Source organism: Dasypus novemcinctus, chromosome 7 (genome assembly GCF_030445035.2).
Source record: "Dasypus novemcinctus isolate mDasNov1 chromosome 7, mDasNov1.1.hap2, whole genome shotgun sequence".
Lineage (NCBI taxonomy): Eukaryota > Metazoa > Chordata > Mammalia > Cingulata > Dasypodidae > Dasypus > Dasypus novemcinctus.
In genome coordinates, this window is record NC_080679.1 from 91,844,422 (window position 1) to 91,856,567 (window position 12,146).

General features: G+C 34.3%; 1 protein-coding gene across 3 annotated transcripts in view; it reads left to right on the forward strand.

The window, feature by feature from the left end:
- The window catches only part of ACVR1C (activin A receptor type 1C), a 136,664-nt gene that overhangs the window by 76,692 nt on the left and 47,826 nt on the right, over nucleotides 1-12,146 (forward strand). For all 3 annotated transcript variants that reach the window (XM_058300894.1, XM_058300895.1, XM_071216428.1), the window contains exon 2: nucleotides 431-661. In XM_058300894.1, coding sequence (XP_058156877.1) covers nucleotides 431-661 — 231 coding nt within the window. The remainder of the gene's footprint in view (nucleotides 1-430; nucleotides 662-12,146) is intronic.

The following is a 12,146-nucleotide window of genomic DNA, read 5'->3' on the forward strand; positions in this document are numbered from 1 at the left end:
AAGCAAACATGCATAACATCATACAGGGGTCCCATACATCAACCCTCCACCAACACCTTGCATTGTCGTGAAATGCTGACACTGTTTCACAGCGTCTCTTAGGAGCTATTGGTCCAGGAATGTGCCGATTTGGGTTTTAGAAGGAGAGATTTAGAACAGGGATGAGGTAAATGTTTTAAACTGCAATAGCAACTGAGTGAATTTACAAAATTGCAATCAATAATAAATGCTAATGGGGCAGCCTCTTTAATGAAACACGTGACTGAAGAGGGAATAACAGCATTACTATATATTTATCAAGTTCTGTTTATTTAAGCCCTTCTTCAGTTTTCATTAAACTTGAATATCTGTGTTCTTATTTTATATTATGGAATAATTTTTTCATGATGCCTTTTTATATTTTAAAGTTTTTACGCCCTACACTTTACAGGATTGAAGTGTGTATGTCTTTTGTGTGACTCTTCAAACTTTACCTGCCAAACAGAAGGAGCATGCTGGGCTTCAGTTATGCTCACCAACGGAAAAGAGCAGGTGATCAAGTCCTGTGTCTCTCTCCCTGAATTAAATGCGCAAGTCTTCTGTCATAGTTCCAACAATGTTACCAAAACAGAATGCTGCTTCACAGACTTTTGTAACAACATAACACTTCACCTTCCAACAGGTAAGGGGCTTATCTTTCATTCAAACTACCATTCAAATTATCTTATGTTTCTTTAAATAAGAAAATGTTTTTCACAGTTATGTTTGTTTTGGGCCGGTATAATTCTCTAGAGACTCACAGAGGTTGATTTTTTTAAAAGAAAATTGCACAACACTGTCAAAACATTGACGACAACAATTATGAAATCTCTGTGAATTTTATTTTTGAAAATGACTAATAAACTTAAGGTAAAATCTATATTTTCAGAGTCTTTTGAAGGAAAGAAATTGAGCTAGATATTAAGAAAGATAGGGAAAAGAATGAAGCTAAAAGCAGTAGATTGACAACTTTTGTAGAGACGTTTCTTTTTGCATGGTTACCTTCTATGTATTTCCTTTACTGCCCATACTCAAGCAGAAGCACTCAATGACTGAGAGAGAGAGAGAGGCAGAAGGAATTTGTCCCTTCATTATTCATATTGTTCACATATCTTCCTGTCTTTTCCTCAATTTCATGGTCTTTTATCCTAATTTACAATGTTACTGAAAATCTTAACTTGCTAAGAGGCAAATAAGAGTTTGAAACTTTAGGGGATGTTAAGGGGCATGTAATTCTGAGTTAAAACTTGTTTATAACTTGAAAACAGTCCTGTTGGTGGATGTTATTTAATACTTATTAATATAGTAATTATTTCATGCTTGTTGATATCTAATCACAAGTATGCACACTTATTTATGAATTGTATTTTAAGGTAGTATTATCCAGCGTTCAGGCATTCCTCTATCAGTACACTATTACAATATATTTTTTTAAACTAGTATTTTTTAAATAAATAAACTACATTTTTTTCTTTACTTAAAAACATTTTTAACAGAAACTTAGTGTCACTAACACAAATGAAAAACTTGCCATAAATAGAAGGTAATTATGTAAATAAACAACAAAAAAGCAGCACTATTCCATTCTAGGTAGATATTTTGTGTTTTCTCTTTAACAGAGAGAAGAAAGCATGTTAAAAATACAAACATGAACTGAGCATTTTGATAAGTATCAGAAAAACTAAAAGAAAACAAGATAAGAAATCATTGGACTCGTTGTTATTTAATACCATGATTGTTTGCCAGCTCAATTTGTCTCAAGAACCCCTAAAATAATTGTATGGGTCACCACTGGTACTTGTCCCACTCTTTGAGAAACACCTTTCTAAGGCATAAACCTAAATCTTACAACCCCAAAGGACATACCTGAGGTATTCCATCCCCAAAAGCTACTTGCAGTCTTGATTTTTAGATCCCATTTATTGTCTCTCTTGCTCAGATTCCATAGATTTCCTTGGTTTGATAGTGATCTAGAACCTATTTTGTGTACTCTACTTTCCTTACATTTCCTCTCCGGGTTTTTCTGTGAACCAGAAACACTGAAGTGAAGGCTCCCTCTCTTCACATGATGAAGCTTACACATGACGAAGATCCAGACGTTTAAGGAGGCGAGGGGGAGAGTTTCAGGCTGTGGCAGTGGCCTATTTAATGAGCCTTCTCAATAATGAATTTTCTAGAACACCACAATTTGTCAGTCATTAGAAATACAAGACACTACTTTGACAATAACAAAAGGTCTTTATGCACAAGATTCTTTATATACAGTTGGGCAAATTGAAGGTATTTAGTGCAGCTAGAATGAAAGTCCTTTCCACACTGACTATAAACTTGCCCTAAGTACTGAGAAGCCTGTGATTCTACTCCCTAGTCCCATCAAGAGCCGGTTTTCTTCTTAGAACACCAACTTCAATTAGATAAAATTTATATATAATAAAATGTCCACATTTCACATGTATGGTCTGATGAGTTTTGACACACACATATATATCTATTCTCCAAGTAACCACCTCCACGTTTCCATTTCTGTCACCTCTAACTGTTCTTAGTCAATCCCACTTCCCTCAGGAATGGACAACTGATCTCTTTTCTGTCATTGCAGATTAGATTTAATTTTCCTAGAGGTTCATATAAAAGGAATCACATGGGATGTATTATTTCATGTTTGACTTCTTTCTGTCAGCATAATGTTTTTGAGATTCAGTTATGTTGTTAGAGGCATCAGTTGTTCCTTTTTATTGCTGGGTAACATCCTTTTGTGTGAATATAGTACAGTTTTTCATCCATTCACCCATTAATGAGCATTCATTTTATTTCCATTTTGGAGATATTATTAACAAACTCCTATGAAAATTCATGTACAAATATTTGTCTGTATATATGTTTTCATTTCTCTAGGCATGGAATTGCAGAGTCATATAAGTGTATGTTTAATTTTATAAAATCTCCCAAACAGTTTTCAAACTAGTTGTACTATTTAACATTCCCACCAGAAATTTATTGTACTTCAATTTGCTTCATGTTCTTGCCAGCACTTGCTATAATCAGTCTTTATTATTTTAGCAATTCACATGGTTGTGCAGGGGTATTTCACTGTGACTTTAATTTGCATTTTCCCTCATGACTAATGATGTTGTTATCTTTTCATGTGCATATGCCCCATTTGTATATCATCCTTTATAAAGCACCTATTCAAATCTTTTGTGCATTAAAAACTTGGGTCACATATCTTCTTATGGTTGAATTGTGAGAGTTCTTTATATATTCTGTCTCCATCAATGATTGCTATTCCTTTCCCTCCTGTATTAGTCAGCCAAAGAGATACTGATGCAAAGTACCAGAACTCTGCTGGCTTTTATAAAGGGTATTTATTTGGGATAGAAGCTTACAGTTACCAGACCCTAAAGAGTCCAACTCAAGTATCATAAGAGGTTCTTTCTTGCCCAAAGTCTGTTGCCCCATGTTGATGCAAAATGGCGGGCCATGTCTGCGAGGGTTCAGTCTTCCTCCTTCTTAAGGTTCCATGGTCCCAAGTTCTTCCAATCTCAGCTCTAGGCTGGCTTAAAGCTGGTTACTCTCCCCAGGGCTCATTTCTTTTGGTTCAGCTGCTCTGTTCTCTTCACAAATGTCAGTTGTAGACTATCATGCTTCTCTCTCTTCTCAGGGTTCTGTCTATGGAGCATTCTCTCTTTCTGCATATCTGCTTCTGTGTGTTTACTTTCATGTGAGAGTCTGTTTTATCAGACCAAGGGGACTGGGACTCAATGGCGAGTCACTCTAATGACATGGTTGGATCAGAGTCCTAATCTTTTTTTTATCCCCTCCCCCTCTTCCTCTCCCGCCCTGCTGTTTTTGCTGTCTGTATCCATTTGCTGTGTGATCTTCTATATCTATTTCTCTTTTTGTCTTCATTTCTCATCTTTCTCCTCTAGGAGTCACTGGGATTTAATGAAGCAAGGACATTTTTAATTTTAATTCATGAGTACAAAAGCTATTAAAAGTCTAGTTATTTTAATTTCAAATGCTTTCCTTTTAAATGGCTCTTAAAAAGTACCCTTGCCTATTTGTTTTTAATACTAAAATGGATTAGATTTGTCAAATTAACTTAGATCATTGTAAGTGAAATTTGATTTGGATCACATTGAATTTAATCACTTGCCCTTATCAAAAATACCTTCTTCTTGTTTGCCATTACACATTGGTTTAATTTTCAGGAGTTATTTTATATTTTATAGAAGTAATTTTATAATTTGGTGGAAATATAATATTTTGAAAACTTTCCTCCTTTCCTGAAGCTTATTGAAGTAGATATTTTTGATGTCACCGGGGAAATGATCTTTTGAGTTCAACTGAATTAGCAAAACTATTTAGAAGGATTTGTTTTTCATCACATAAAACTTGGAAGGCAGCAACCATTTCCAGAAACAGTCATTGATTTGACTAGTGCCTTGAGTTCATGTCTTTACTAACAGTGAATATGTTGTTATTATCACAAAAAAGTGTGTTATTGAATATTTCAAAATTAAATATAGGCCATGCAAATCAGTTAAAGAGGAGAAACACATACTTTATGCAAATTACCCTTCTAATTTCTTCTTCCTATTAATCTTTAGACCAGATAAGGATAGCTTTTATAAAATTCCAAAATATCTGCCCACCTTTCTGGATGTTACTTTTCTTCCTTTGACTGCAGTGCCCTTTGATCCAGGACTCACAGACTTCATGGTTTCCTCTATAGTAACAATCCAAACAAGAATTTCCTGGCCTCAGCTTCCTCTGAGGTTAAGAGAAGAGCCAGTTAGGAAAAAATATTCATTATTAGAAGTAAATGGTACATCCTTAATTATTCAAGAATATTTCCCTTTAAAAAAAAAGACTTATTTACATAATTAATGTGCAGTGAGGGAGAAGTCCAGAAATGGTTAGCAAAGAAACAACAAGTGAAGAAGTTCCAATGACATTGAAGTTATTTTGAGAGTGTATCCCTTCAATGGATTTTCCTCTGAACCCTTTAATTAGTTCTTTTCAATTATTTTCACAATTTCTTCACTCCTTTTCAGTCCTTGATTTGATGTAGATTGGGCCTTCCTGCTCTCTCCAACACATCTTTTAAACTTTTTTCTTATTTTTCATATATTTGAGTCTGTTAATTTCCATTTTTACACAGTCTATGGAATTGATTCTGTGATTTTTTTCTTCTTTCTGCCATCTCTGACTTTTGTGGCTTCTTTCCTTCTGTGTTTTGTGATTTCTGGTTATGAGCTCATATTTTTGGGGACCTTACCTGGAAGAATCTTTTGTCTGTATTGAAAATGTATTCCTACAGAGAAGATTTACATTCTTGTCTGCCAGATGCCTGGGGGCCCTACCATCCCAAATCTACTCAATAGTTTGGACTTTTGGGACCAACATATCTAGAGTCAATTCTGGTCCTAACTGCCCACAGGGGTACATACTTGTGGTGAGGAGTTCTTGGAGAGACTTCACTTTTCTTTTTTCTGCTCTACTCAAAGCCAAAGATGACAGAGAGAAGTATACCCTCTGTTTCACTCTGCAAAACATTTTAAATTTTGTTTTCTTTTCAAGGTAATGCCATTCACACTTGCCTGATTTATGTGAGCATCTCAGATATGACTTTGTACTCTTTTGGGAACCATTGTGAAACATTTTTACTTTTGTTATGTTTTCAAGGTAATGCCATTCACAGATCCCTTATTTACCCGTGTCTCAGATATGACCTCTCACTCTTTCAGGCACCACATTTTATCTCCTCACCTTGCAATGCAGTCTGTAATTGGCTGTTGGGAATTGTCAGGTGCCCCCAGGGCAAATGACAACCCTAGTGCTCAAGTACCTCTCTGGATTTGCACTTTATTTTTGGTTGCTGAGAAATTAATTTATTTTCCCACCGGCTTAGTCATATAATAGAAAAATATTGTTCATTTATATTATATACAGCATTTTTTGTGCTGTATCAAGAAGGATTTCTATGGATATCTAACAGGTAATTTGACAGAAATGGAAATTCCAGGATAGTTTATTTTTGAAATAATGCTGGCATAATTAACTATCCATCTGGAAGAAAGAGTTGTACCATAGTGTCACATCTTATACAAAAATAAATTATAGCTTGATTAAGTATCTAATTGTGAAATATGAAACAATTTAAATGTCAGTGAAAATTTTAGAAAAAAAGATTTTTATGACTTTATAGTATGGAAGTTGTTCTTAAATAAGACAGGAAACCCAGGCACTAAAAAAGACAAATATAATTGACTACATGAAAATTAGAATAAAAACGAATGATAAAACATCACATAAATAAACCCAAAAAATAATTAAATAATAGGTAGACATTTTGCAGCATATATAACTGGAAGAAGGTAACAATTTAAAAGATAAAGAGCTCCTGTATGTGTGTTCATGTGTGCATGCGTGTGAGGTATGTTTGGCAGAAGAGAGAAGCTGAGAGAAAGAGGATGACAGAGACCAAGAACTAAATGGAAAAATGGGCAAAAGACACAAAAGGTTTACAGAAGACAATTTCCAAAGCAGTCAACTATTGAAAAAGGTGTTAAACTTCACCAATACTTGAAGACATACGAATTAAAACAACATGTTTATTCCATTGGCAAAAATTAAAAAGTGATATATTGGTCAGTATATTTCAGCTAAAAGGATCGTAAACTTAGAGAATAATGTCTTAAATGCAAAGGAAGTTCATTGACCCACATGATAAGATATCTGGAAGTAGGTTGGTTCCCTGGTTTATGAGTAAAAGAGACTCAACAGTGACCTCAGTTCACTTCCAAATTTTTATCATGTGAGTCAGTGAACTACTCCCTACTGCTTAAGACATTATTGTCTAAGTTTCTCATACTTTTATCTGATCCTTTTTCCTTATGTGTGTCTGTTTTTAATAATGAAAAAAACCTTGGACTTTGTTTTTAGGGATCTCAAGGGTTAAGGAAGACAAAAGCTAAGGAAACCTCAGGTTGGGAAATCTAATAGCAATCCCTCATATTAGCTGAGATATCAAAGGTCTCTTTCCTTATTGGAAGTTTAAACCAGGTACAAACCTGTTCTTCTAACCTCAGGTAGGAAGCTTGGACTTACCACTAAGCAGAATGGGAGAAAAAAGAAAAGAAATAAAATAAACAATAATAAGCAAAGAAACCCGGTCCTGAAACACTTTGAACACTGGCCATCTCATGGATTTTAGCCCTGAGATTTTCTTCCCTGAGTAGTCCAGGGATTTACCAGATAAAAAGTTCCTTTAAGGTAGTCCCAGAATGCTTGCGCCCCTGCTGCCTGCTAGAGGAAAGTATAAATTCTCTCTGGAGAAAAGCAATTTAATATTGAGCCTCAAAAAGACACAACGAACCCTTTTTCAAGGACGTGAATAGTGTGAAATTAAGAATAAACAAGCACACAAGGATGATGCAAGACAGCATTTGATGAACTAGCAGGAAAAAAACTCACACCAAAAACAGATCATGAAGGTTTCATATGTTGGAATTATCAGACAAAAATTATAGTCCAAATATTTTTCAAAGTTTAAAGAAACAAAAGGTGAGTTTAAAAATATTTGTAGAGAACAGGAAACTATGAAAAAGTGACCTGGAAGATTTGAACAGTAACAGAAAGAAAGGTTTTAAATTTAAAAATATAATAACTAAAATTAAATTCAATAAATAGGCATAACAGCAGATTAAACATAATTAAAGAATTAGGAGTTTAATTCTTCTGACTAGGGTCAGAAGAAATTGTTTTGTGTGCAGTACACAGAAAATATATAATGGAAACTATTGAAGACAGGATGGCAAATAGTAGAAAGTGTGAGAAAGTTTAACGTGATTTTACATAGTGGTCCCTAAGCTGAGGAGAGGAAGAACTGGGAAAAAGCAGTGTCTTGAAGGAATAATAACTGAGAATTTTTAGAAATGTTGAAGGACACTATATTAGTCTGCTAAAGGGGTGCTGATGCAAAGGCCTTATCAGAAATAACTTTAGGCTCCATATTCCTATCAAGAGTTTCATCAAAGCAATCTAGGCCTTTTCTATCAAGCATCTCACAATTCCTCAAAAAATACCCCTTACCCATTTATAAAACTGTTCCAGCATTTTGGTAATTGCATCAGATTGTACCCCACTCCTGGTACCAAATTCTATATTAGTCTGACAAAGGGGTGCTGATGCAAAGTACCAGAATTCTGTTGGATTTTATAAAGGGTATTTATTTAGGGTAAAAGCTTACAGTCCCAAGGTTTGGAAAGTCCAACTTGAGGTACCATAAGAGATACTTTCTCACTAAAGTCGGCTACCACGTGTTGAAGCAAGATGGCAGATGATCGCTACCTGTTCCTGTATCAGTCTCTAGCATAGGGCTCATTTCTTTCTGGGCCTTTTCAGTTGCTCACCTGCTCTGTTCTCTTCAGCTACAAACTATCAAGTGAATGGCTCGTCTCTCCCTGGGGCCCCAGGATCAAACATGACAAGCTCTCTCTCTCTCTTCTTGATACCTTCTTGAGTGAGTGCCTGTTTATATCAACCCACCAAGGGGGCAGGACTCAACCCAAGTCATGCCTTACTGACATGGTTAGATCAAAAGCCCTAAACTGAGTTTATTAAGTAAACTTAAAACCTTTGATTTAATACAATCAAAGGGTATCACACCCAGAGGAATAGATCAGTTTACAAACATAATCTTCCTCTTTTGGGGATTCATAAATAATCTCAAACTGCTACAGACACCAATCCACAAATCCAACAAATTCAATGAATATCAAAAGGACAAATATAAAGAAATTCAGAGTTTGATACATCATAGCAAATTACAGAACACCAAAGACAGGAAAATCCTAAAACTTGACAGAGAAAATAGGTAAAGTAACTTCAAAGTTGCTGTAGTAGGACTGACATTGCCTTCTCATCAGCAAAAAGTGAAGGGAGGAAAAAATGGAATTACATGTTCAATATTCTAAGAGAAAATATTTGATAATCCAGAATTCTATACCAAGGAAAATATCTTTCAAGAATGAGGGAATGAAAATGACATGTTCAGAGCAGGAGAAACAGAGTAAATTTGCCATTAGCAGATCACTTAATAATGGGGTGTACTTCTGGCAGCAAGGAAATAATCTCAAAGTTCTGACATACAAGGAGAAATGAAAAGCAAAGAAAGATATAAAAATATGACTAATTCTAAAGAACATTAATCCAAAACAATAAGAGTAATGTCTTGTAGAGTTTTTTTAAAAAAGGGTAAATGATCATTCTACATAAAAATAACATTATAGATGTCAGAAGAGGGGAATATAGAATTAAAATGTCCTAAGGGTCTTGTTTTGTCTAAGGGAGAAGGGTTAAGATATTGTTAAATATTATGTTTTGAAATATGCCTGTTGTCTTCTAAATGACTTTTGAAAGAATAGAAAGTGAATATGTTCCTTCTTGTCTATAATTGGGAGAAAATGGAATGACTTAAAAATCCAAAAGAAGTCAAGAAATGAGAGGAAAGGAAGCATACAACAGGTGTGACAAAAAGAAAACACTCATGTATCAGTAATAATTAAATGTTAAAAAATTTAATGTAAATAGAATGAACATTCCAGTTAGAAAACAAAGATTGCCCATGTTGTTTGAAAAATATTTCTAAAATGGAAGTTTACAGAAATGTTGAAATTATGATAGAAAAGATATACCTTGCATATATTAAACAAAAAATTTGTTTGCTTATAGTAATACCAGACAAAATAAACTTAAATGCAAAACATTGCTAGTGTTAAAAAGGGTCACTTTATAATGGCTAAAGTTTTAATTTACCAGGGATTCTCAATAAATTTAAGTTAATGTATATTTAAGAACATGGTGTCAAAATGAAGAACATATTTACTAATCTTTAATGAGAAATAGAGATGCCTGTAATCTCAGAGGGAAATTTTGATACACCACTCTTTCAGTAATTCAGAAAATAAGTAAATTTAAAATAGTGAGAATAGACAGCACTGAAACCATATGATTTATGAATAATGTAATTGCTAGAAAAATATAATTTACCAAACTTTAATCATCTTATAATGTTAAAGACATTAAATCTGCAGTTTAAAAAAAGGTAGTAAAAAAGTCTTCCCATAAAGGAAATTTCAAAGTCCAGAAGGCTCTACCAGAAAGTTCTCCTGAACTTCCAGGAACAGATAATTCTTACACAAATGTCCAAAGCATAGATGAAGAGGAAATGTTCCTTAACTCATATTATGCATAACTTCTTTATTTGACATCACAGCTATTCTCATTCGTGAACATTGATACAGATATTCCAACTTTAATCTGTACCATATAGGAAAGAGGATGAATTGGCATGAGAATGATCAAACACAATGGTAAAATTGTTTTTTTTAAAGGGGAAGGAAATTATTATACCCCAAAGCAGGATAATAGTTACTCGAGGAGAAGGGAGAAGGTTGTGATCATGTAGGGATATCTAAGTGCAGTTGCATAGTATTTATAATTAATTATTTCTTATACTCTACATATGTGCTGTTTGCACTCTTGCATATTCATTATATTTCACAAAGAAGAACAAAACAAGTTTTAATGTAAGGTTTGTATATTGGTAAATTTATGGAAGGTTATGTATTCTACTTTTAATATCTGAGATTGGTATTGGAGAAATCTGACAAGATAAGGCCATTACTTAACTCTTTTCTTACAAATTTCCTACTGCCTGACTTATTTTGTTGTACATATATTCTTTTGCTAATAAAAACATCCAATGCGGCACAGGCCAATATGACTATAAATACATGTTGCAAAGACATCTTGTTTCCTCCAATATTCATTTTACAGTGAAACCTAGACTTTTAGCTGGTCCTAGGGCTGCCTGGCAAACAGACAGTATTTTCAGCTCTTCTTGCATCTGTGTGTGACCATGTGACTGTGTTCTGGCTAATGAGATGATTGGCAGGGCTTTGAAGAACTACTGAGAAGACTCACTAAAACAAAATTGGCACATTATTCTGCCAGCCTCCATCTTGCTGTCTGGAACATAGATGTAATGACTGGAATTCAAGCAGCTGCCTTGGGCCATAAGGATGATGGGCCATAGGATGATGACTACACTGTAGCGGGGGTCAAGAAGGAAGCTAGAAGGAGCCTGAGACTCTGAAAAAGTCCTTGAGTCACCCTGCTAACCCTGGACTACCCAATTTCTTTTACAGAGAGAGGAAAGGAAACTTTTACTGGATTTACTCTTTCATTTGTTGCCATACCCAATCCTATTTTAACATAGAAGGAAAGCAAGTTATCCAGAATTCTACCTGCAAGTTGGTTGTATCTGGCTCGCAGACATATATTGTTTGATCTACACTGTTTCTGGGAAAGAAAAATGAACTTATAGTATAAAAAAAAAAAGTCTTAATATAAAAGTCCAAATTCCTGATTTTTCCTGATAAATCAAAAGATTTGGCATCCTTGAGGTCTCCCTCCTGGTATCAGCTGGCTGAAGCTTAGTATTGACTGCTTCTGTTTTCATGGTACATGAGCCATCCCAGTTCGTTTTATTCATTCAATATGTATTTTAAGTTATATTCATTAGTCTAGAATTCCCTCTATTAGCAGTAAATATACTTTCTTTTTATAAAATAGTTGAGATTATTCTGTTTAATTCAATTTTATATCTTAATTTTCTTACTTAATTCTTCCATGACTGGATAGCATTTCAGTTTGAAACAAAAACGATTTCTGGTGACTCTAGGAGACATTAGAGAAATGCTCAGAGAAATAGCTGTGATGTCAAATAGCATCAAGGGCACTCTCAAACTGTCCATGGAAATTGATCCAGGATAAGGTGAGGAAATCTGAGTTAGAGAAGCTAGTTATTTTAGAGGTAATTTTGATAGGAATTGCTATTTAGGTCATGTCTGCACTAATTACAACCCTTCATATGGAAATAGACTATTCAACCAAGACTTCCAAGTATCTATGTTCCCGTTTAGCTGCCGAAATATACAGTGCTTGAAAGGGTATATGTATTAATAATTTCTGATCTCTCCTTTCATATTTCAATATGCTATTTTAATAATGACATATTTTTGCTAATTCAAATAATTCATTTCAGTAAATAAAATCAT